This window comes from Rhinatrema bivittatum, chromosome 5 (assembly GCF_901001135.1).
Source record: "Rhinatrema bivittatum chromosome 5, aRhiBiv1.1, whole genome shotgun sequence".
In the NCBI taxonomy this organism is placed as follows: domain Eukaryota; kingdom Metazoa; phylum Chordata; class Amphibia; order Gymnophiona; family Rhinatrematidae; genus Rhinatrema; species Rhinatrema bivittatum.
Genome location: NC_042619.1, coordinates 242,325,147 through 242,351,363, shown reverse-complemented (window position 1 = coordinate 242,351,363; position 26,217 = coordinate 242,325,147). Strand labels below are relative to the sequence as shown.

Here is a 26,217-nt window from a genome sequence, read left to right as displayed (position 1 = left end):
ACTGTATGAAGGGAGGATTGATGGGTTTTTTCCTCTCCCTTTGTCTTTACTTGCTGGCTTCTGGGATTTTCTTTTTAGGATCTCCATCTTCCAGGCTTGGCACTATGTTATTATTGCAATACTGTTCGATTATTTCATTAAATGTTAATTTATTTTACTTCTATGTTTATTTCTTGTTTTCTTTTCAAGTTATTCTTAATGTAAATATTGAAATGCAAATTTAAAAAATAACAAACACCAGAACAAACCCAAAAGTATGTTAGCAACACAGATAATTCCCAAAAGTTCAATTCAGCATTCAAGCCACAGGGCTCCAAGGAGTTAAAACAAAGATCCACTACTCCAATTTAAGCAAATATTTTATTTTAAAAATAAAATAAAATGAGAAAATACACAAGACGAGCACGGCTGGCCAGCGAGCTTTGAAAACGCTTGCGTTGTGCTGGCAGCCTTAGATGGTCCTTGCCAGCCCTGCGTTATCCTTCTCTTCAAGAGCTGCCCCAAGCCAGAGACCTTTTCCTGCTCCTGGTTGTTAACCAATGCTCCTGTGTGAGGCAGCACCAAGAGGGCCCTCTCCCTGGCTGTCACTGCCGGGCAGTGTTGTTACCCGAACCAGATTATTCGACCCCACCTCTGGTCCAGAATGGATTGGGTAATAAATGCTGCAACAGGAGGTAAGCCGGGTAGAAAAGCCACCTCAATCCTCTATTTCTGTGATGAGTATAGTTAATTGTACATCAGTTATCCCAACAGAATGGTATTCTGTTACTTAACCACCAGTAAAGAAATTGGGTAAAGTATCTATTAGTTTAGTAGCTAATTAATGTATAACACTAGATGCGTGTCAAATTGTGACTGCATCTGCTTGCCTTAAACATTCGTTCCCAGTATACTATTGCCCCTGTATACGCAGGTCTCTTTCCTTGTTGTTGTCGGCAACTCTTGATAGCAAAATGTACAAAAGTTTGGGCATAAGTAAAAAAAAAAAAAAAAAAAATACAGGGATAATTGCTTATTAGCTTAGCAATATTCAGTGCTTCAGAAATGGCAACCTTAGATGTCTGTAAAACAGGTCAGCCCGGAAAGATATGCAGTGCATTTCATATGTTTTTATAATAATGAATTATGTACCTAAGGCAGAGAGAATTTAGAAAGATTCAGATGATAATTTACATTTCGATTTAACAATGCTGTCTCAAAGTATAAAAATTCTGCTGCTGAGCAGATTTTCCAATATGTGCTTAGCTTTAAATCATATGATAATAATATTCGTTGCTACGCTGCTCCTATGTCCATATTTTGATTGTTCTTTAGTATGCATTGGAATATTTTATCCTGTAGGAGAGTTAATTTTCACTGAATAAAAGTACGCTTTGAGGTAGATTTTAAAAGCATTGCTCATGCAAAAATGCCCACATCCGTGGACTGCACATGAGCAATGCAGATTTTAAAAAGCGCGAAGTACGCGCGTAAATACTGGTATGTGAGTCAAAAATAAGAGGGTGGAATAGGGGCAGGGAATGGGCGGAGCCAACAGTTGTGTGTAATTTTGTATTTTAAAATCGGAGACCGTGGCATGCATTGGCTTGTTAACTGTATAACTTTATTGTTGCTTCAGATGAGGAGCAAATCTGTAGATCTCGAGTTTTAGACTTGCAGGGTAGGGTGAGGGGTCTAGGTCAACTGGGGGGGGAATGCATGAAGGGTAAGGAACCAGAAGAGTCTGGAAGACCTCGATATTAACTGGGCAAACTGGTGGACTAATTAGAAAAACTGGGTTGTCCCTCCTGTGAGCATGTTTTAAAATCTGCCTACATATGGGCATAAAACTCGACAAAGTCCTATGGAAAACATGCACGCTAGCTGTGTTCAAGTAACCTCTTAAAATTAGAAGCATACTTACATGTGATTGGTGTATTTCAAAACATATGCACGCAAGTTTGCATCTGATTTAAAATCTCAGTGTATCTTTGCTCATGACCAATATGCACGTATATGGGCACACGTGTTCATTTCAAAATTAGTCTATAAATGCAGAAACTGTATCCCTGTAACTCAGGAGTAGGAAATGCTGGTCCTCGAGGGCCACAAACTAGTCAGTTTTTCAGGATATCCCTAATGAATATGCATGAGAGATTTGCATGCACTCTGCCTCAGTTGTATGCAATCTATTTCATGCATGTTCATTAGGGATATCCTGGAAACCCGATTGGTTTGTAGCCCTGGGCAATTCCAGTCCTCAAGGGCTGCAAACCACACACATACTCTTGCTTTCTGCACTAGTTCTGTGCCAATCTTTACTTCAACCCACAGGTCATCCCCTTTCTACCATGAATGTAGCTGGCTGCCCTGTGGCTATCATACCAATGCCAACCATATTTACTTTGCTTCTGAGGCAGGTGGCAGCTCGAACTGGCGAGTCTGGCGTGAGAAGGAGGACTCAGGCAATGTCAAGGTCAACAAGCAAAAGGAGAAACAGGTTTTCTTCTCTTTGGGGGCTGGATACTACGTCCAAGAAAAAACAGGAGCGCCCAACCATCAACCAGGTAAGACTGGAGAAAGGTCTTGGCATGCCAATGTTTTATCGCAAACTTCAATTGTGTCGTCATCTCGAGGTTTATGTGCTGGTCTGTCATTTAAAATTGCACAGTACAATTAAATTAAAGGTTCTAACAAAAGCCAAAATAGCTCACCATATAAGGTGCGCCTCCCTGAGATCTGAGTGAAAAAGCAGGGTATAACCGCATCCTAAAGCTGTGTAGTAGTGTGCTTTGATAAAAGTTCTTGTGCCTTTACAAATGCATTTTAAGAGTAGGTTGAATTACTTTAAGGAGAACCTTGTACTTGAATTTTGCCTGCTTGGATGGGGCCCATGAGAGTAGCTTTTCTAATGTAAAACAAAACTTGCTGTGCTTTAGTTTCTTTCTGCCGTTCCCTGGATAACCACAAGAAAATTACCAGAGACCATTTGGTTATCATTCAAAATCACCTACAGGTCGATCCAGTAAGGCCGCGGTAGAAACAGTGCGGTAGTGTCAGGCGCACCCTTCCTCCCCGCACGCACAGTTCTCTTCACTAACTCCCCGATACTCTCCTCTAATCGCATGCAAATGCATGCCGCGGCTTTAAAGCGGTAGGGAAGGGTTATGGCCGCGTAACCCATTTTACTGTATAGGCGCTTAATACAGCGCCTATACAGTAACCAGGGTGCGCTGGTACCTGTCATTTCAAATGACATTTGAAATGACAGGTACCAGGAAGTGTAAAAATCAAAATTTTTAAATACCTGTCGGAGGGCCGCGTGGGTCCAGGCGGCCGGCGGCGGCGGGAGCCGGGTGGTCGCGTGTTAAATCTAGGCCGCGGGCGGGTGGGCGCCTGTTCCGGGCGGCGGCGGGGGGACACGCGTTAGTTCGAGTCGGCCGGCGGGTGGTCGCGTGTTAAATCTAGGCCGGGTCCGCACAGGCGCGCATTCACTGCCGGTGGGGGCTGCCTCTCCCGGCAGTGAATGAATTCATTCATCCAGGCGGAGGAGCCGGTGGCGAAAGCAGCCGGCTCCTCCGCCTGGATGAATGAATTCATTCACTGCCGGTGGGGGCTGCCTCTCCCGGCAGCCCCCACCGGCAGTGAATGAATGCGCGCCTGTGCGACCCCTGCGATTCGGCGCTCAAGGCAGTCACATGCCGTGACGTCACGCCTTGAGCGCCGGATCGCAGGGGTCGCACAGGCGCGCATTCATTCATCCAGGCGGAGGAGCCGGTGGCGAAAGCAGCCGGCTCCTCCGCCTGGATGAATGAATTCATTCACTGCCGGTGGGGGCTGCCTCTCCCGGCAGCCCCCACCGGCAGTGAATGAATGCGCGCCTGTGCGACCCCTGCAATTCGGCGCTCAAGGCAGTCACATGCCGTGACGTCACGCCTTGAGCGCCCAATCGCAGGGGTCGCACAGGCGCGCATTCATTCATTCACTGCCGGTGGGGGCTGCCGGGAGAGGCAGCCCCCACCGGCAGTGAATGCGCGCCTGTGCGGACCCGGCCTAGATTTAACACGCGACCGCCCGCCGGCCGTCTCGAACTAACGCGTGTCCCCCCGCTGCCGCCGCCGCCCAGAACAGGCGCCCACCCGCCCGCGGCCTAGATTTAACACGCGACCACCCGGCTCCCGCCGCCTGGACCCACGCCGGCCGCCTGGACCCACGCGGCCCTCCGACAGGTATTTAAAAATTTTTATTTTTTCTTCTGACAGGTTTTATGTGTCCCACATCATTACATTTTCTCGATCATCTCTGTATCGCTTTTTTTTTAAATTGTGTTTTATTGTTTTTGAGTATCTTAAGCGGTGTCGATGGATTTATTACTAGACTCACAGTCCTAACTCCTATTAGGGGGAGGCGGTAAACTAACACGTTACGGCCGCGGCAAAACAGTGCGTTACTAATGAGAGAACCTGAGCGCGCGTTACGGTATCGGAGGGGAATAGCTAATTCCTTCATTATACAGCTAAGTTCATTTACATGCCGGGTGCGGGAAGGGTTACGCGTCTGTTTTAAGAAGCACTACGGATGCGCAAAATTGGAGACTGTATCGCTGGTTTGCCTTACGCGTCCGAATTGTGCGCAGCGAGCTCGTTACAGACGAGAAATCTTCAACTGAACTTTACTGGATCGACCTGCTACTGTGCTACTACTGGGTTTGAGATTCCAGAAGGCCAACTTTTGCCTTCCCATGGTGCTTGCAGCCCCATGAGTACTTTTGTACCCACGGACCTGCAAGCCAGTTTCACAAAGGGAAATGCTGGCAACGGACAGTGCCACTGGAATTTTTTTTTCTGCATAAGTATCCTTGAGCCTGCAAGCATGTCTGAGACTCTCCCAAATGTGTATAATCACTAGAGAGACAGAGCTACCAGAGACAGTTTGTCATCCTTTCATTTCACTTGCTGCATTTCTACTGTATTTGAACTTCAATGTGCATTTTTATGAGTAAGGCTCTCTGTGTATGTGCCCCTCTTAAAATCAGGGTGCTGGCTATTTGAAGACCCTTTTGATTGCTTATTTGACAGTAGGAAAACTTAGGTCTGCAGGGACAGGGCCTCCTTAAGATATCCTCTCTGTTTCAGGCAAAGCTACTAGTCATTCACAGCTCACCTTTTAACTATGTTGTGTTTGCCCTATGGGACAGTGTGCCAATAAATATACAGCAGATAAGCAACTGTCTGAAGTTCCAGAAACTGTTCTTGCAGGCATGGCTGTTTGTACAAGTTTAATGGAGGCTGAGGAATGCTGAGTGAGATCTGGAACAGTGGTACAATTATTTCTCCTAGGACAAGCAGAATGGTAGTCCTCACAGATGGATGACATCATCAGATGGAGCCCAGCACAGAAAACTGCACTAGAAACTTTGACTGGCACACTGAGCATGCCCAGCATGCCACTATCTGAGTGGTCACATGGGATCCTTCTTCAGTCTCGTTTTTTTCCACAAAGCAGTCGCCTCGCGGTTCTCTGAGCTCTCTCCAGAAATTTTCAAGAACTTCTATCAAGGATTCTTCTTCCGTTTTTCCTCTGTTCAGGGTTCGTCTTCGCTGTCTGTTCCCCCGGCATCTCGATAGTCGTTTCTCTTGTTCTTTGCAGTCGATTCCCAAGCATGTCTCCGGTGGCTGCTGTCCATCAACCGCTCGCCGGTTTGTTTTCATGGCGTTGTCCGAATTTCGTAAATGCCCCCAGTGCCCGCAGACTATGTCTCTCACGGACTCACACGAGGTCTGTATCCTCTGCCTGGGGGCTTCCCATGACGTTCACAGGTGCCCTGACTCTGCTCAGATGAACCCTAACGGCTGTCGTTCCCAGGTGGACAAGATGGAGCAGCTTTTTGGCACCAAAATGTTGGCTCTATCAACTCGGGCATCGGGAGCCTCAACACCAAAGGGCCGCAGAGACTCCTCCAATGCACCGTCGCCTTCCACATCCCATTTGGTTCTTCCTCGTGAGGAGAGGGGCTCAGGGAACCAGCCCTCTCCATTGTCGGATCAATCCAAGGTATCCGGATCATCATCAACCTCGGTGCTGGAGAAAGGACCAGGCCGAGCATCGAGGGAAGCACCGGCAGTCATCCTCATACGGCAGATTCCAGAGGGGCATCAGCCCATGCAGTAGTGAAGAGGCCCCATCCTCTTCCAAACCCAGGAGTCCCAGGTGTTCCCCCCCTGAGTGCGGTGCTGGGCACTGAGCCTCTTCGGCCACCCATGGAGGCTCCGGTGATGCCTCATCTTCCTCCTCTGTCATCCGCGTTCTCTTCACCAGACTTCTAGGAGGAGTTGGACTGCAGGCAGTGCTCCAAACCCTCCGAAATTTTGAACCACCCTGGTGCCAGAACCAGCACCTGCGCTGTTAGCGCCCCTGCTGGAGCATCTCAACGCTCTCTTGGGCATCTACCGACGCAACCGGTGCCTGAGGCTCCTTCCATTCCCCATCGGTCACAGAGGTCCCCCTCTGGAGCGATACAGATTCCTGGATCCTCTGAAGAGGAAGATGCACAACCGAAGTCCTCAAGGGTGCCTCCACTCCCCAATCCCATTCTCGGGCCATCGGGAGTTCCAGGGCCATTGGTTCCCTTGGGGCCCTTGGAGCCCTCGGCACAGTCGATGCCCCCGATTCTGTCAATGCCCCTGAGACCTCCGGCACCGAGGCTGCTGATGCATCCCTCAATGCCATTGCTGAGGGGCGTGAGCACCGACCTCCCTCGACGTCCCCCGGTGGACATTAGCGAAGAGGATATGCCCTGTGATCCCTGGGGCGACGATTCCTCTGAATCAACTTCTGATGACTCTGGCAACTTGCCTTCCAAGCCATCTCTGCCGGATGAGCGGCATCACTGTCCCTCAGAAAACCTCTCCTTTGCAGGCTTCGTCTGGACTATGGTGGAAGCCATTCCTTTCAAGCTCCTCACAGAGGAGGACGCCCACCACAAAATGCTGGAGGTGCTCCAGCTTGTGGATGTCCGGAAGGAGGTAGTAGCCATCCCAATCCATGAAATTCTCTTAGAACTTCTATACAGAATGTGGGAGCACCCGGGCATAGTCCCCCCCCCCCCCCCCCCCCCAGTCAACCGGAAGACAGATGCCCTTTATCTAGTCCAACAGGCCCTTGGCTTTCAGAAGCGTCAGCTCCCCCACCAGTCTGTGGTAGTGGAGGCTAAAAGTTCTTGTACTCACTCCTTTGCTCATCCAGGCCGAGATCATAGGGCCCTGGATACCCTTGGAAGGAGGGTTTTTCAAGGGGCAATGCTTATTGCCCACATCGCCTCCTATCAGTTATACATAACTCAATACAACAGGAACTTGTGGAAGCAAATTCAGGAGCTGGTGGAGCATCTACCTCAACAGCAGCAAGAGGCGCTGGAGGCAGTAATACAGAAGGGCCTCGAGTCTGGGCTGCATGAGGTAAGATCCACTTACAATGTCTTTGAGACAGCGGCCAGGATATCGACTGCAGGCATTAGTGTCCGACACATGGTCTGGCTTCAGGCCTCTGACATTCAGCCGGAGGAACAGGAGAAGCTGATGGACCTACCTTGCATCAGTGAAAATCTCTTCGATGTCAAAGTCAGGGATGTAGTCACTCAGCTCAAGGACCATCACGAGACCTTGCAACAGCTCTCGGCAAGCACTTCAGACCCACCATCCTCCATGCGAAGATCCCTACATCAAGGAGCTCACAAGTCCTATCACCAGAAGGAGATACTACCCTCTGGCTTCTCATATCATATCATACACCTCGCCAGCCCCTGACTGAAGTCAAGGGCTGGCCTCGCCAGCAGCGTGCCCCCCAGACCACAACATGCACCCCAGCCCAGCTGTGGGCTTTTGACTGGCAGCGAGAGCGGATGCTAGCTTCCGGTGCCCACAGACCCCTGCCCACTGGTTGGGGCTGGCTATGTCTGTTCACAGACCAGTGGCCCCCTATTACTACAGACCGCTGGGTTCTGGCCATCGTACAACGCGGGACTTGTCAGGGCATCAGAAACTTCTCGAATTAGAGCTCTCCGCCTTGCTGAAGGCCGGAGCTGAAGAACCCATGCCCCACTCTCAAAATGGCCAGGGGTTCTACTCGAGATACTTTGATACCAAAGAAAACAGGCAGCCTTCGGCACATTCTCGACCTCAGAGCCTTAAACAGGTTCTTGCAGCGAGAAGAGTTCAAAATGGTCTCCCTGGGCACCCTGATTCCTCTCCTACGCAAAGGAAGTTGGCTCTGCTCTCTCAATTTAAAGGATGCTTACACCCACATAGCGATCTTCCCACCTCACAGAAAGTATCTCTGCTTCGTAGAGGGTCACGGATATTTCCAATACCGGGTGCTGCCATTCGGCTTCACCTCAGCCCTATGGGTCTTCACAAAATGTCTAGTGGTGGTAGGGGCATACCTGCACCGCAGTGGAGCGCGTGCTGTGTTCCCTCCGTTTGAGCCACAGTGCTAAAATCGCTGGGGTTCGTGATTAATTTTCCCAAATCCCATCTGAGCCCATCCCAGCAGCTAATATTTATTGGGGCTCTGCTGGACACAACTCTAGCCAGGGCATTCCTCCCCTTGCACTGTGCTCAGATGCTAGCGTCGTTAGCACACTCCATCCGACAGAGTCGGACAGTCTCTGCCCAGGTGTTGCTCCACTTGTTGGGCCACATGGCGGCATCGGTTCATATAACTCCGCTTGCCTGGCTAGCCATGCTAGTAGCACAGTGGACTTTTCCGCTCTCAATGGCTTCAAGCCACCCAGGACCTCTCTGCGCTGGAACAAGTTACCTTACTACTCCAAGACACACTCTCCTGGTGGGAAAGTCTGTCCAATTTGAAAAGGGACCTCCCCTTCCAAGCCCCATCCCCCCCAAGTGGTACTGACCACTTATGTCTCCACCTTGGGCTGGGGGGCACATGCCGGCAGCCTCCACTCGCAAGGCATGTGGTTGAAACAAGAAGCAAGTTGTCAAATAAACTTCCTGGAACTGCGAGCAATCCGGTACGCCGTCTCCGTTCCAGGATCACCTGGCCCACAAAGTCGTTTTGATCCAGACCGACAACCAAGTCGCAATGTGGTACATAAACAAGCAGGGAGGCATGGGCTCCTTCCTGCTCTGCCAGGAAGCGGTACAGATTTGGGCTTGGGCCCTATCCAGGGACATTCTTCTGAGAGCAGTTTACTTGGCAGGGACAGAGAACATGGTGGCGGACTGCTTGAGTCAGGCATTTCACCCGCATGAGTGGTCACTCAACCTCACAGTCGCGGACAAACTCTTCCGCCTGTGGGTTTTCCGGACATGGACTTCTTTTCCTCCCCGCAAAATTTCAGAGTAAGCTGCTTCTGCTCCCTGTACAGGGAAGACGGGGAACAAGCCTCGGATACCTTTATCCTGTTTTGGGGCAAGGGCCTTCTGTACGTGTATCCTCCACTCCCGCTGATGGGGAAGACTCTCATGAAGCTCCAGCAGGACAGGGGCACCATGATCCTGGTTGCACTATATTGGCTGCAACAGGTTTGGTTCCCGATCCTGCATGACCTGTCGATATGGGAGCCCATACGTCCAGGCACCTCCCCCAACCTGTCATGCAGGATCGGGGCAGATTGCGCCACCCGAACCTCCGATCCCTGGCCCTCATTGCCTGGATGTTGAAAGGGTAGTCTTACAGTCCCTCGACCTCTCTGATAATGTGTAGCAGGTCCTGGTGGCTTCCCAAAAGCCTTCCACCAGAAAGTCTTACCGATTGAAATGGAGGAGGTTCTCCATTTTGGTGTGAGGCAAAAGGCTTAGACCCTTTCTCATGCCCCACTCTGCGACTCTTGGACTATTTGAGGTTCCTCTCGGAGTCTAGCTTACAGACCACCTTGATCTGAGTCCACCTGAGTGCTATCAGCGCCTATCACCAGGGCAAAGGTAGTATACCTATTTCTATGCAGCCCTTGGTAGGCTGCTTCATGAGGGGCCTGTTACATGTGAAGTCCCCTCTGCATCATCCTGTTAGGTCCTGGGACCTCAATGTGGTACTAGTACAGCTCATGCAGCCTCCTTTTGAGCCTATGTGCTTCTGCGAGCTTAAACATCTCACCTGGAAAGTCATTTTCCTGGTTGCTGTCACCTCTGCTCACAGGGTTAGTGAGCTTCAGGCGTTATTTTGATTAGTTCTTAATGATTGTTATTAATATTTGCTTTTTCCTATTTTATTATTGTTTTTTATCATGCATTGTATTTATGTTTTTATGTATTGTATATTTCTTTTAACATCTTGCAAACCATTGTGATGGCTTCACCAAATGACGGTATACAAAATCAGTAAAGAAATAAATAAACAATAAAATAGTGATGTATCCGCCCTATACGAAATTCTTTCATGACAGGGTGGTTTTACACACTCCCCCTAAGTTCCTGCCTAAGATAGTCTCTGATTTCCATCTCAATCAGTCCATCATTCCGCCCATCTTTTTTCTGAGGCCCCATTCCCACCAGGGTGAATGGGCTTTGTACAGCCTGGACTGCAAGCATGCTCTTGCCTTTTATCTTGAGCGCACAGCAGCCCACAGGCAGTCCACGCAACTCTTTGTCTCCTTTGATAAAAACAGACTTGGTGTTGCGGTGGGCAAGCACACCCTGTCCAACTGGTTGGCGGTATGTATATCATTCTGCTACGAGCAGGCAGGCCTTCAGTTTGGTGGCCGCGTCAAGGCGCACTGAGTCATGGCCATGGCAGTGTCGGTGGCACACTTTTGTGCGGTCCCCATCGTTGAGATCTGCAAGGCTGCGACGTGGAGCTCCCTGCACATGTTCGCCGCCCGCTACTGTTTGGACAAGGATGGTCGTCATGACAGTACCTTTGGTCAGTCTGTCCTTCGTATTCTGTTCCAAGCGTAAGAACCCAAATCTCCCTACCTAGAGCCCCAGTATCTGGTTCATGCTGCCTCTCATTCTTGCCTTCAGCACTTCTGTTGTTGTGCCCGTTGGCAAGTGGTTATGTGCTGTGGGTTCTGTTTTATCAGGGACAGCATATAGCTTGGTATTCACCCATCTGTGAGGACTACCATCCTGCTTGTCCTTGGAGAAAGCAGAGTTGCTTACCTGTAACAGGTGTTCTCCTAGGACAGCAGGAAGTTAGTCCTCAAGAAACCCACCCACCATCCCACAGAGTTGGGTTTTCCATCGGTTTCTTATTTTATTTTTCGCTCATCCTTTTTCGCTAAGGTACAAGACTGAAGAGGGACCCTGCGTGATCACGCGCATAGTGGCAAGCTGGGCATACTCAGTGTGCCAATCAAAATTTCTAGAAACTTTGACAACAGTTTTCCGTGCTGGGCCCCATCTGATGATGTCACCCATTTGTGAGGACTAACATCCTGCTGTCTTAGGAGAACGCCTGTTACAGGAAAGCAACTCTGCTTTACGTGGGGGAGGGTAGATTTAGGATTGGAAGAAATTATTTGGGGGCTGACGCATGTGATGGTATTTTGTTTGGGGCTGATCTAATGGTGATGGGTGGATTGTGGGTGAATGATACTGGGCCGGATTTTAAAAGCTCTACGCACGCCGGGCCTATTTTATAAAGGCCCTGCGACGCGCGTAAAGCCCCGGGATGCGTCTAAATTCCGGGGCTTTAAAAAAGGGGTGGGGAGGGAGCGGGGTCAGAGACCTCCGGCACAGCGGCCATTTGCCGCTGTGTTGGAGGATCGTGTGCCGGCAGGCGCAACTTACACCTGCCCAGAGGCAGGCGCAAAAGGTAAGATAGAGGTCGGGGGGGGGGGGGTTTAGAATAGGGCTAGGGGGTGGAAAGGTTAGGGGAAGGGGTGGGAAGGTTAGATTAGGGAGAAGGGAACAGGGGAAGGTTGCGGGGGTCGGCGCGCACAAGATACATTACTGTGCGCCCTCTTGCGCGCGCAGACCCCCGGATTTTATAACATGCGCACGTGCACATTTACGTCCACGCGTAAGTTTGAAAATCTACCCCACTATCTGTAAGGGTTTTTATTAATGATTGTCTGAGGAGGTTAGTGAGGAATTGGATGGTGAGGGGGGAACAGGTTTATTTTATATTTTTGTTAATGTTAACCTCCTGGAGACTTTTCGTATCAGGCAGTAAATCAAATAAAAATGCTGTTTGAAACTCTGAAGCTGTGTGCGTTTGTGCGTGCATGGTAGAGAGCGAGCTTGTGTAACTGTGAGCCTCTGGGACCCTAAGCATATGTGTCCGCATTTCCCAGGCCACGAGTCTGTTTCTGTCTTCCTTTTTGTTTGACTGAGACTCTTAAGTATATGTGCGCCTCTAGATGAGGTTTTGGTCGTATGCATTATCGTTGTGCAGAAGTCTGAAACTCGGCATATGCTCTTGTAGGATCCATAAAAACAATTTCTCTAAATCTTAATTGAACTCTGCTCTATTCAAATTAGTCAAAACCAGTTATACAGGGAGATGTCCTGGCAAGTAAACAGAGACTGAGAGCAAGCGGAATCTTACGTTCACAGGTGGTGGTGGTGGTGGGGCGAGGGAAATAGCACGAAACGTCAAGGCGTGTTCTCATTCTGCCCCACTGCCTGCCAGGACATCACACCCTGTGTGACTGGTTTTTTTTCTGTATAAATTAAGGACACTTCTATCAAGCTTTTGAAAATACGTGTGCCATCAGTTTGGAGGATTTTCTTTTTTGGGGGGGGGGGGTGGGGAAGGTAGTGGGGGTGGCTGTGGATAATTCATCTCTAAATTTCTTTTCTTTGCAACAACAAGATAATTTAAAGAATTAATGTTTCTCTCTCAATAGATGATTTATATTGGGGAAAATTAGCTGTGGGAGATTGGAGTCCACAGCAATGCCATTTAAAGTTATTTGACGGCTGCAATGGGCAACAAAATATGGGACTGATTTTCAAAAGCGCTTGCAGGCCATTGAATTGTCAATAGATTTTACCTGCGATAAGTGTACTTAATGTGGGTGAATGTCTTTTGAAACTTGCCTCGATAGTGTGTTACATTCACACGGGTAACTCCTTTGGAAATTCACCTGTATGTGTGTGTACTGCCTGGATATGCTTTACCATCTAGAGCTTTCTTGCACAGGTGTTTGGCGAAGACGAGGATTCTGTAAAGAAATCTTTAGAGGGAATGTTTGATGAACCTACAGCGGAAAAAAAGGTAAAAACACACAACATTTTCCTCCAGAAAAAGTATGGATAGTGTATTTGCTTATTTAAGCTGAAATATGGTGGTCAGGCTGGAAAAATCCATAGCGCAGCAGCCCTCCATGAGTCACAAATGAACCGAACTATGTGGTTTTAGTTCATGGAGGTGTAAGCAGAAGCCTGCGGTGCTTGTTACAGCTTTGCTATGACATTAACCCACACCTGAAAGCTGAGGGAAATGCTATAAAATCATGCCAGGTGGAATCCTTTCATTTTTGCCTTAGGGTTTGCTTTTCCCTCACTCCTGCCCTTCCCCCATCTCTTTATGATCAGAGTGAGACCCAAGTTTTTTTGGCCTGTCATAGCTATTTCTGGAAGGACTAATACAATGAAATATCACTTTGATAGAGACAGGGAGAAATGAATGGAAAGTATTTCTGTGTCAAATGTAACGTTGCATTGTGGATGCTACCTTAATGATTGATAATGCGAAGGTTATATAATATTTAGAGAAGCAGCAAGGAATGGATTGATTGTGCTAAATTAAAATAGCTGCCACAGATGCTTCCTGGACCCTTAGTTGCTGGAGATGTTACAATCCAGGGTGTTAGGTTAACACCTCGTCAGGACTGAGAACAGAAGGTGCTAAAGTTTCCCATAATGCAGTGCCTTAATTCAGTCCATTATTGCTAATTTTTTATTTATTCTAATGCCTCCAGCGATAAAAGCTTCTGTCAGTTTTTCTTAATTTATGCTAATCCCATCTTCATTGACACCATCTGAAGACATGTATTGTGGGAATTCCTGCCCTACATCCTCTAGATATAAAAGCTTCCTTCTTACAGCCTTCCGGTTACATCTGAAGAAGGGGGCCTATGTGGCTTTGACAGCTTATGAATTACAGCATCTCTTTTTTGTTGGTCCTTTTGAAAGGTATCACAACTTACTCAGACACTGCTTTTGAGTTTGTGTTGATTTGGTACGTAGCATAGTGACTTACTTGTAACAAGGGTTCTCAGTAGACAGCAAGATAAATCAGCCACACCAGTGGGTGAAATCAGCCAACGGTGCGAAGGACAGAGCTCAGAATGAACCCCAAAAAGGGGTTTTCTGAACATGTCTAGGATGTCTCACATGGCTGCTGCCTTGTGAGCCCCTCATTCCTTACTAGAGCTTAATGTATAGGAGTCAACTCTCCAGGGAAGCAGGAGGGAAAATATGGCTGATTTATCCTGCTGTCTATGGACAAACCCTGTTACTCGTAAGCAAATACACTTTTTTTCTGTTGATAAGCAGAATGAAATCAGCCACACCAGTGGGGAATCCAGAGCTGAGTATTGTCATTGCACTTATGGGTACAGTTCTCATGATAACTTAGGGACTCCCAAGTGGGAGAACTGACTGCTTAGTTGAGAAGGGTATGCAAAACTGCTTGCCCACATGCACATTCTCTTCAGAACATGTTATCCAGATGATAGTGGGATGCGAAAGTGTGACCAGATGACCAGGTAGCAGCCTTACAAATCTCATTTGCCACTGAGGCTGCCATTGACCTTACTTGATGTGCCTTGACCACATCTCCAAGAGCCTTCTGTCCTCTCCTGTGGGGGAAAAGAATCCTAGTACAAATGGACAATCAAGTGGCCATGTTCTGTGTGAACAAGAAAGGGGGGCATGAGCTCATTCTCCCTGTGCAAGGAAGTCCTGAAGAAAGGGGCATGGGCCTGCAGCCATCAAGCATCTTTGCTAGTGGCCTTTCTACTGGATGCTCATAATGTTCTTGAGGAGAAGCTCAGCAGGGTGCTCCAACTGCAGGAATGGTCTTCAGAGAAGAGTGGCCAATGACCTGTTTCAGCCCTGAGGAATGCTGGAGGTAAACCTCTTTGTTTTGGAAGCCAATTGCAAGCTCAGCAGGTACAGATTAGCACTGAAGACATTTACACTAAACTGGAGCAGAGGTCTGTTGCATGTATTCTGTCCAGTTCTGTTCATTTCCAAGGTGCTGCAGAAGATACAAAGGGACAAGGCCAAGATCATTCTCTTTGCTCTGGCATGACCATGTCAGGTGTGTATCCCTACCTGCTTCAATTGTCCATCTAGCCATGGATATAAATGGATTCTATCTCCCTTATACCACAGGAAGACAGGAGAATCTGCTGTCTGAGCCTTCCATTCTTGACACCTTAGTGTAGATGTTGAGCGCAAGGTAGTTTCACCTTTCCTCTTATTCAGGGAAGCAGGACATTCTGATTTCTTCAAGAAAACCTTCCACACAAGGTCTCATGATTTTAAACGGTAAATGTTCTTCGTTTGGTGGGCCAGCTATAGTGAACCCATGTCAGGACCAGTGGATCTTGAACCACTGGCTGTGGAAGCTGCAGGCTGGAGCCCTCCAGGGAGAGCCATGCTGGCTATGGAAAGCTGAGGAAGCAGTATTTCTCTCCGTCAGGTATTAGGGGCTGGGACACACCTAGTGATATCTCATTGGCCCAAAAGGAGACCCACCCTTGATAGCATACCCTGTTTAAATCCTTAGCCAGCATAGAGTCTCTGCTAGCACAATGAATCCTTAATTCACTTGACTGGATCTGTAGGGGCTGCTCTGAATCTGGTTGAGTTGCTTTGGATCTCACTCCTTGCTGACTTGGTAAGGAAGCACTCTTGAATACTTCGGTTTCTCTTGCATATTGTAAGACAGGAACCCATATTATATTTGATACATGTTTCTTTAATTAAAGCTGTTTGTGAACTGTGCCTGTTGTATCTGTGCCCTGATCAGATCCTGAAAACCCAGATTGCTACTCCAGTACCTGTTTCATCTCTCCTCATCAGTCCTGGCAAATTCATACATTAGGGTTCATCTGAGTGTGATTGTGGCTTATTGCTGGGTGGAAAGGAAATAGATTTCCCTCCACACTCTGGAAGCCAAGTTCATCAAGGGGGCCAATATCTTGTGACATCAGTATGGTCCCAATATGGTGGTGGTGCACAGCTCAGGAAGCTACTGTTCAAGTCCCTTAACATGGTAGACTTGAAGCCCCTCACTTGTAAGGTCCTATTCCTTATAGTAGAAATCTTGGCTCACAGAGTAAATGAGCAGCAAACTCTCTCAACATTTTATTTTGACACAGCATGGTAGTTCTGTGGACTCATTCCAAGTTCATACCAAAGGTGATGTTGGCTTTTCATATAAATTAGTCCATTGTGCTGCCCACTTCTTTCTCAAAACCACTTGCAAACAGAGTAAAGGTTCTTCACGTTTTGGACTGTAAGAGACCTTGGCATACTACTGGCAAAGGACTCAGCCTCATTGTCAGTTGATGCAGTTATTCATCTCCTTTGATCCCAACAAACTGGAGTTGGTGGTAGCTAAAAGAACCCTCTTCAATTGGATAGACAGACTGTTGATTGATGGTCCTTGATCAGATGCACCATTTCCTTCATCTTATCACAGAAGAGGCTTTCCTCTATACAGGGGACATCCACTAGTCAGCAATGCACATCTTCTCTGATGTCACTCTTGCTGAGCCACATCAGCCTCCAAACATTGATGGTCATAGCTGACATTGTGGAGGCCATAGCATATGCTTTGTAAGAGATCCAGATTGTTTACAGTATTCTTCTGCCCTAGGAATGTGTTTGAGAAAACTATCTTGCTCTGGCTCCGGGGCAGGCTTCACTGATGGTCTCAGTTTTTGGACTGAGTTGTGCAGGTATTGGACCATATAGAGCTGGTGTGCTGCTATCCGGTTATTCAGCATGTACCCCTGGAAGACCTTCCTGCCTACCAGATCCAGTATCTTCTGGTAGATTAATGTTAGTTAGTTATTTATTTATTTATTTATTTATTTATTTGGACTTGTTGCCTGTGCCCTCCAATGTTTGGGGTGGGTTACAAATAAAACATAATAACATTCAAAGTACAAATATCTACCTTATAAATGGCCTGTGACCGACGGAAAAATGGCGGTGGGGCCGCAGGAGCGGGAGGAGAAGTAGCGGCACCGCGCGCGCGCGGTGCCACTACTTCTCCTCCCAGATCTGCCGGCAGATCTCGGGGGGGGGGGGGGGGGGTGTCACTGCCGCGCGCGCGGGAGTGACACCCCCCCCCCCCCCCCCCGAGATCTGCCGGCAGGAGCGGGAGGAGTTAATGGAGCCGGGTGAGGGTTGCGGGAAGTCGCGCTTACGGCGCCGGGAGAAAATGGAGGTGGGTGTGGGCTGCGAGGAGTCGCGAGTACGGCGTTGGAAGGAAATGGAGGCGGGTGAAGGGAGGGACTGAGTGGGAGGGAGGGAGAGGGGGGACTGAGTGAGTGGGAGGGAGGGAGAGGGGGGACTGAGTGGGAGGGAGTGAGGGAGAGGAGGGAGTGAGGGAGAGGGGGGAGAAAGGGAGGGAGGGACTGAGTGAGAGGAGAGGGAGGGTGGAGAGGAGTGGGTGGGGGAGAGTGAGGGGAGAGAGAATGAGGGGGAGGTGAGAGACAGAGGGATGTAGCCCGTTTTAACGGGCTTAACGGCTTGTATATATACATATGAAACAAAACAAAGACATAAGCATAAACAAATGCTTATGAAGCACAGAAGCCTGTACAGAGCCTGGGTATTAAGAGGCCTAATCAAAAACAAGCATAGAGGCCTTAAAAGGTAACGGATTGGAGAGTGATAATAAGGCTTGAAAGAGGACGTAAGGTTTGCAGTGGTCTTTAATTTCTTGACTGAACAGATGATATTTCAGGGTATTTTTTAAATCCTTAATGCTAGACAAAGATCATAAGTGAGGCAGGATAGAAATCCCTATAATATGGCCGGCAGTAGAAAAAGCCCACTCACGAGTTACTGCCAACTTGTTCCTTGGAGTGCTTTACCCACTCCACTACTACAGAGTAGTGGGGTATCTGGACTATACTGAACACTGGAGATGATTGAACCTTGTACTTTAGATCCAACTTGTGTGCAGCCAGTGAGCAGGAGACAGCGTTTTGCCATATCTTGAGCTGAAGCTCTCTCAGGAGCCAGTGAATTTGCACCAATTCTGACTGCATCAGAGGTGTGATGTACTGTAGTAGCCAAAAAACATCTGTCCTTGGATGCTCCAGCTTCTTAAAGTTCAGGGACAATGTTGTTTCTATCTTGTCCAACTATATGGCTTTATTAAGATCTTCCAGTGGTGAAATATCCCTGGCCAAATCTTGGGGGAGTTCTAATGGTATCCCTATAAATTCTTCATATCTCTATCCTGTACACTGCAAGTCACTGTCCCATAAATCTGGGAGTAAGGGGGAGATAAAATACCAGGTGATATCTCCAGATACCAAAGAGAAGTAGTGTGACACTCTAGACCTCCGGAACTGAATGTCCCTGGTCACCTGTCCTCCTTTGGTTGGAGATGGCTTCTGAGGGCACACATGATCTGACTGCATAAAGCATCACAACTCCTCATATGGAAATGCATTCTCTGCCACATGAGTCAAAACTGGCTCCACCACCTTGGTCACTCATATGCGATTATGTTCTGAAAAAGGTCTTTTATGAACTCCATGAAATGATTTTTTTTGTCTGGGAGGGACCTACTTGTGAGACCCTGTTGGGCAATTCTTACCTCCTACCAGTAGTGGGGTCTTGATAGGCCTCTTGGACAATCTAGTTAGTTCTCTTAGCGCTATGGCCCACTCTTTCTGCTGGTAACCATCTTGTTCCTGTTTGGATACAGTTATATTCTAGGTTCACAGTCTGCACTGTCCCAGAGCTTGTTCCTAAACTCAATTTTATGTTTGGTCTTCATGGTCCTAGACTTATTTCTATGTTTTGTGATCCTGTTTACTTCTAGATGCTTTGTGTATCCAGTGTTGCTGTTTGGTCCTAGTTTGCTTTGTGCATCCAGTCCTCCTGCAATGGTTCTACACTGCTTCTGTGAGATTTCATGTCTCTAGATTTTCCTGTAGTGGTCCTGTCCCACTTCTGTAGATGTCTTCATGTCTTCAGGTTTGGGTTCTGCATTTTCTTAATATGTGCCTAGCGTTTCCTGTCCAAGTCCTGCTGGCCACCAGCACCTGAGGGTTCAACCCAAGTGGAAGGAGGCCATTGCAGGCAGAAAGATGCCTTGCCTTTGTTCCAGTTAAATACCGCCAGTCTTCTCCTGTTTGTGCTCAACCCGGCTTTGGCTCTGAGGGTCACACCTCTGGCTGACTACACTATCACATTATTGAGGTCAGTTTTGGGTGGAAAGCATCCTCCAAAACAACCACCATTACTTTCTCTGCAGTCCTCATTAAATCTGGAGTTGAAGTGCTTTTCCTGGCGGAATGGTTCCATGGCACTCCATGCCAAGGAGGATGGCGCTGTGGCACTCTGTGCGGAGATGGATAACATCACTATCCCTTTTCTCTCTCTTCAGAGCAGAAGGCCTCCATACCAATTGTTCATATGCTAAGGGGGAACCCCAATGCCTTTTATGCGCAGTGCCATCTCTACCTCTTGGGGTGAGGTCTTCCACACCTTGCTGCTCTGCTGAGAAGGTGCCTGCAAAACATGGCACTGACAAAGAGCTTCTTCCCCAAGTTGCCTCATAAGGTGTCCTGGGCGGGCCTGATTAAGTCTTTCCCTCCATCATCGAGCCTCTTTGGACAAGGCCTCATTCCCAGCTCCAGCAAGCCTAATGTAAGTTGTTTAAGGTAATAACTGCCACTTCATGTAGGTCACCACCTATGCCTTCTGTTAAGGGTAGTAACTGACTCTCTGTGCATGTTACCCCCATGCAGAAATGTTACACCTAAAGTTAACAGACATTAGGGATCATCTGTGCTTATCTGTGTCCTGCTCCCAATAGCCTATCCAGTAGTCGCAGAGATCCTAAGAGCCTCTCTGGCTCTGGGAAACGTTCTGGTGTAATGCTGGCAGTTAGGGACATTGGGGTGTGTGACCATAAGGGATATCATCCTCCTGTAGCAGCAAGCCTTGACTCTGCCAATGTAACTCGGCATGCTGCTTTTTACTATTTGAATTTAGTTTAGTTTTTTCTTTTCTTTTCTTTTTTTTGGAGAGACTACCCCAAGGCAGGCAGCATAAAAGAAAAAAAACTGTGACTTGGAGGTCAGAAGATACAAGCTAAAATCCTTTTTGAGCTAAAGTCCTCTTTATGAAGCAACTCAGATGAACAGAGGGGCTCACGAAGTAGCGGCCATGTGGGAACACCTGCACATGCTCAGAAAAATTCTTTTTTCTGGGTAGTTTTGAGCTCTGAAGGGCCAGTCCATGCTGGCGCGGTCAGATGACATCATTCACTGGCCTGACTGATTTCATCCTGCTTGTCGATGGACAATTAATTATAGGAGTTAATTTTCAAAGGGTTTAGGCGCTTAACATTTGGAGATAGGCTCCTAAATTGGTCCTTTTGAAAGTGTACTAGGGTTGAGTCCCTAAATTTGGAATTCTTGTTTCATTTTAGGTCCCTAAATTTAAGAGCTTAGAAAGTGGGTGGCTACAGGGGTGGAGTTTGGGAGAGGAAATAAAGTTAGGAGCTTAGCACTGATTTTCAGAATTTAAGTACCAAATTTAGGTTCCTAAATCTAGGTAAATGAATAGCAAGTCTAATTTTAGGATCCTAACTTTTAAGAACCTAAATGTATGCAAATTTTCAACACCAGTTCCAGTTAAATACTGCCAGTATTTTATCACCTATGTGGTGGGAGCCACATATACTTGCACCAAAAGAGCACACATATATGTCAGTTTGCATGTATTTTTGTAATGGAGGGAGATGCATACTTTCTCTACTTATTTTTAAAATGCCTGTGCACATATGCATGTAATAATGCTCATTTATATGTGGAGGTATGTATTTTAGAAGGTATGTGCATGTTTGAAAAAACTTAACTTGTCTGTGTATTTGGACCTTCCCAGTTTGCCACACCTTCACCAGTTCACCTAAACCCTCCACCCTCACCGCCCAACATTTAAGCCAGGCCTCTGACACAAATACTGCAGGCAAAAGGCAAGTGTGGTTTCAGTTTTGTGACTGAATTAGCAGGTGTAAAAGTGCATGGACAAATTTGGTAGAATATGTGCGTATACCGCTTGTGAAATACCAACTTGTGCACACACTTCTGAACCCCGCCCCAGACTACCCTTTGCCTACTGGAATTGCATGACAGCAAGAAATTATCTCCAAAACTGAAATCTATTTTTTCAGCAAGCAATTTTATATATGTTCATCCACTCCAAAGGTTCCAATCTTTCTGTAATAAGTATTGCTCCAGCATCAAAATTAGCTCCTTGCAGATATTCTCTTCCTGTGTCTGACATTCATACATGCTTCATCCAGCAATGTGCAGTGTGACATCCTCACCTGCAGTACATTAGGAAAGGGTGAAGCTCCAGGAAATTGAGATAACCACATTAAATAAAGAGTTAGAATTACTAATTTTATAGTTTACAATTTGAGACCAGCCCTTTAAACATTTTTTTTTTTTTTGCGCTTTTGTGTAGTAGGTTGTTCATTTTCCAATAGCAAGCATTTCCTGAACTTTTTTTGCCTGCTTGTTTAACCAAGAAAAAAAACATATAAAACATCTTAGCCATTCTAATGCTTTAAAGTAAAACTTAATGTACATGTATATTGCTTCCTGATTTTAAAAAGAAAAGCAAAATGATGGACTGCCCAGTTGCATATAACGTTTATTTTCTGCTTAGAGCGAGAAAGAAGTGGTCCTGATGAGTGTCCATCCTCCTGCTCCTGACTGTGATATTTGGGTTCCTGATTATTTAACTCCATCCTGGGTCTGCCTGCCAAACAACCAACCAGTGCTCACAATAATCCATCCACAGGATCTGACGCGAGATATTCTGGAAATGGTTTGCAAGGTATATGAGTTTTGAGATTTCAGTATTTTGAGAGACAAGAAGGGCAAGATGTGAATATTCCTCTGAAATAATTCATACATTTGACTAACAATTCCATAGAATTCACAAATATTTTAATTTAAAAAAAGTATTTTATGTCTTTGAGCAGCACAAGGTGACTTAAACCAAACCTTGGAAGAATGGAAACTACTTAAGTGCTAAAAAGTGTTGAATCATGCATTTGGGGCAGAAAAATCCACTTATCAGTTAGGAGGATAAAAACTGGCAAGTGTGACACCTAGGAGAATTGATTGTTTCCCTAAAGGCTATTAGTAAGTGCAATAAAACAGTATGAAAAACTAATAGTATATTTGGGAGCAGAAGGTGAGGTAATATTGCCTTTGTGTAGACCACTGATAAGACCCTAATTGGAGTATTACATTAATTAATTAAAAGATTTATATTCGGCACTATTGACACTGCTAGGCAGTTTACAGAAAAACATAATTTAAAAACCAATAAAATACAGAATAAAAAGTAAAACATGTATTTATTATTAAAACTTTTATATCCCGCTGTTCCAACAAAAGGAAATCAAACAGTTTACAACTAAACATACATAATGAGGTAACATAAATTAAACAGCTATCACAATATCATAAAATCATAAACACATTAGAAATCAAGAACTTTAAAAACAAAATCATAAAAAATATATAAAAAGTAAGAAAAAAATCAGATAAAGACTAAATATACACTCCGGGATGTATAGTTATATCTTGAGAGTAACTTAAAAACTCCTCAACATTTGCCAACACTTTCTTTGACAATGCCTATCTCGCTAACACTATTACTGGTTGGAGAAAGTTGGGACAGAACCTTTGCAGCATGGATAGAACAGCACATTTGGCGGGCCGTTGGACTGATGCTCTACATTCCTCAGTTACGGGCGCTCAGCTACTTGAGGTTTTTGCCCATTTACATCACATGATTCCAGATATTGGCCTACGGGAAGTGCAGTTCAAAATTATACACTGGTTGTACTGTGATGATGTTCGTCGATCTCAGATGCGGTTGACCACTACGCCGCTGTGTATCAAATGCGGATTACACCCTGGAACACTCCTACATAGACTATTTGACTGCCTAACGCTCCGTGCTTTTTGGACAGCCATAGAGAAGGTACTTGGCACTTGCCTGGGAGTGACCGTTGGCCTCACGGGGAGAGTGCTATTGTGCAGCTCTATCCCACTTTCGGTGTTGAATAGACGCTCCAAAGTGAAATTCGAAAGAGTGGCGGTTATGCTGGCATGTCGTACGATCCTGGCGGATTGGATTGTACCGGACAGTGCACCAACTTTTCTCGCTTGGGCTCGTCGCATGGCTGACTTGGCGCAACTGGAACGTATGGACTTCCTCCTGGGTCACCGGAAACCGGATAAGACTTACTGTGCTTGTTGGGATGCCTGCGTTTTAGCCCTACCTAAAGACTTGCAAGATGATTTACGATCTCATGGCTACAGGGCTGATTGGGCCGCTCAAGGGGGGGAAGGGGGGGTTTCATAAGTGTCAGTATGAATGTGTATGACTGTGGAATGGATGCTGGGCTTGGGGGGGGGGGGTTGGGGGAGTGGGAAGGGGTTGCAGTATTGCGGGGTTATACAAAGTTAATGGTGTATCAGGTGACACATAACTGCTGAAGTTCCTATGTAACAGTTTCCTAAGTTTTTGTAATACTGTTTTGTTTGCTCAGAAGTTTCTGGGCGCGGTTGGTTGTTCACTGCCTGCTCACACCAATAAAAAATATTATTCTGACAAAAAAAAACAAAAAACTCCTCAACAATAAAAATCCACTACAAACAACAAAATTAATCAGATTTAAACATAAGAGCATAAATATATAAAACCCAAGCACACACAACATATTTATAAAAATTTTAAAAAATATCAACACTCTTATGGAATCTTAATAAAAAGCCCAGGCTGTGCTTCAGATATCAAGAGCCTGTTGGAAAAGAAATACTTTAATCAGCTTTCCAAACTTCAAAAGAGATAGTTTGCCTTTAATTGCCACTGGTAGTGCATTCTATAGGATTGGACCTTCTACACATAAAAAGGCGCTCGTGAGATTCATCCAGTCTGATTGATCCTCCTAAATGATGGACCACATAACCCCTGGGATGCCGATCTCAGGCTGTAAGTAGGTTGATAAATATTAAGAGCCATATTAAAAGTGGGAGGTGCTAGTCCATGTACATCCTTAAAGACCTCAGGTAAAATTTTAAATTTCACACACCAAGCTATTGGCAGCCAATTTAACTACAACCGGTAGGATATGCTCCTGAATTGATGTTCTTGAAATAATGCAGGCTACAGTATACACCAACTGCATTGTGTCTAGCATTGTTTGAGGCAAGCCAACATACAAGGCACTGCAATAATCTAGCAAGCATATCACCAGAGTTTACATAACAGACTTAAGATAGATTCAGCAAGAAAAGGACACAGTCAATGTAACTTATAAAAGGTACTCTTTACTACCCTATTCACTTGTGGGTGAAGTGATAGCGATGTGCCCATAATCAGGCCTGACAAGGTATCAGAGTCTGGGTATCTTCAGTTAGCAAGGAACTCAGGACTTCAGCAGAAGGTGACCTTGCTAGATATAAAATTTCCATTTTTATTTTCATGTTTAGCATCAGCTTGTGTTCAAACAGCTAATTCTTAAGAGTAAACAAGTAATCAGAACCTTGCTAAGAGCCTCACTAACCAAATTTTCTGTGAGTGTAAAAAACCCCCCAAAACAACAAAACACGGATGTCATTCTGTATAAAGTCAATAGCCAACATCCAGATTAGTCAATACGTGACAGCTAGGAGAGATATAAATATTAAAAAGGGGTTGCTGACAAGGCTGAATCCTGGTGAGTACTGGGAAATTAATGAAAATACTGATGATTTGGAAGTAGACATCTCGATCTTCTGAGTGCATCCACAAGAAAAAATTCAAATAAATTATAAACAGTTTCACTAGTCCAATCTGCTTTAACCATTGCAGCACCATGGCATGATCAGTTGTATCAAACACTGTAGTTATTTATTTTAAAACTTTTATACCGCCCTATACAAATAAGAGATCTAAGCAGTTTACAATGTGTAACGTACATAATCGTACAATGATAACTTACATAAACATGTTAAGGAGCATATGTCAAGGTATAAGACAGATATTAACATATACTCATTAAAGAAAAAATAAAAATAGTTAAATTAAGTAGAACCAAAAAGAAACCTACACCACTATTAAATCTTCACCAAATTATGTCAAAAATTGAGAGCAACAAAATCTCTGTATTACGAGCAATTCTAAAGCTATATTGGTGATCATCTAAAATAGATTGCTCCTCAATGTAAAAAAGTTGCTAGAAAAGATAAATTTGAAATAGGATGAGAGTTGTTAAAATCAGACCTATTAAGACTAGTTTTTGTTTTGTTTTTTTTTAGTTGGACGGATTGCAGAAGATTTTAGAGGCTCAGGCACATAACCCTCCTTTAGGGAAAAATTTACAAACATACTAACAAAACTAGCTTGCTCATTCCTCGGCATGTTCATAGGTGCATTAGAATATTCATTCATTGACCAAAAATTATTTAATGAGGCAATATTAGTATTCTCATCAGGGGGAATACCTCTACAAAATGGTCCCAAATAACTGGTTGCAATATTTTGACATCTGAAACAGTGACCAAAGAAGCAGAAAATTTAGGAGGCTGCAGGATTAGTAAAGAAGTACATGAAGTTAGCAGATAGCTCATTTAAAAACAAATCGAAGATAATTCTTTTTCACTCAGCACATAGTTAAGCTCTGGAATTAATTGCCAGAGGATGTGGTTACAGCAGTTAATGTGACTGGGTTTATAAAACGGTTTGGATAAGTTCTTAGAGGATAAATCCATAAACTGCTATGACGGTATTTAATAAGCAATAGTAGCTTGTGATCTATCTAAAGTTTGGGTACTTGTCAGGTACTTGTAACTTGCAGGCCGATACAGAAAAACGCGCGGGAGAGCTGGCAAGTGCCCGCTCTCCCAGCACGCGCACAGGCCACTCTCCTGGGCGCGCGATTCAGGAGGGTGGCCTATGCAAATTAGGGCCCACGGTAAAAGGAGGCGCTAGGGATACTAGCGCGTCCCTAGCGCCTTCTTTTGACAGGAGCGGCTGCTGTTAGCTGGTTTGA

The 26,217-nt window shown here is 45.9% G+C and overlaps 1 protein-coding gene across 10 annotated transcripts in view; it reads left to right on the top strand.

Moving 5' to 3' along the window:
• TIAM1 (T cell lymphoma invasion and metastasis 1) overlaps positions 1-26,217 on the top strand; it is a 357,042-nt gene that overhangs the window by 154,261 nt on the left and 176,564 nt on the right. For all 10 annotated transcript variants that reach the window (XM_029603612.1, XM_029603607.1, XM_029603606.1 and 7 more), the window contains 3 exons: positions 2,400-2,546; positions 13,087-13,161; positions 21,831-22,001. In XM_029603612.1, the coding sequence (XP_029459472.1) occupies positions 2,400-2,546; positions 13,087-13,161; positions 21,831-22,001 (393 nt within the window). The remainder of the gene's footprint in view (positions 1-2,399; positions 2,547-13,086; positions 13,162-21,830; positions 22,002-26,217) is intronic.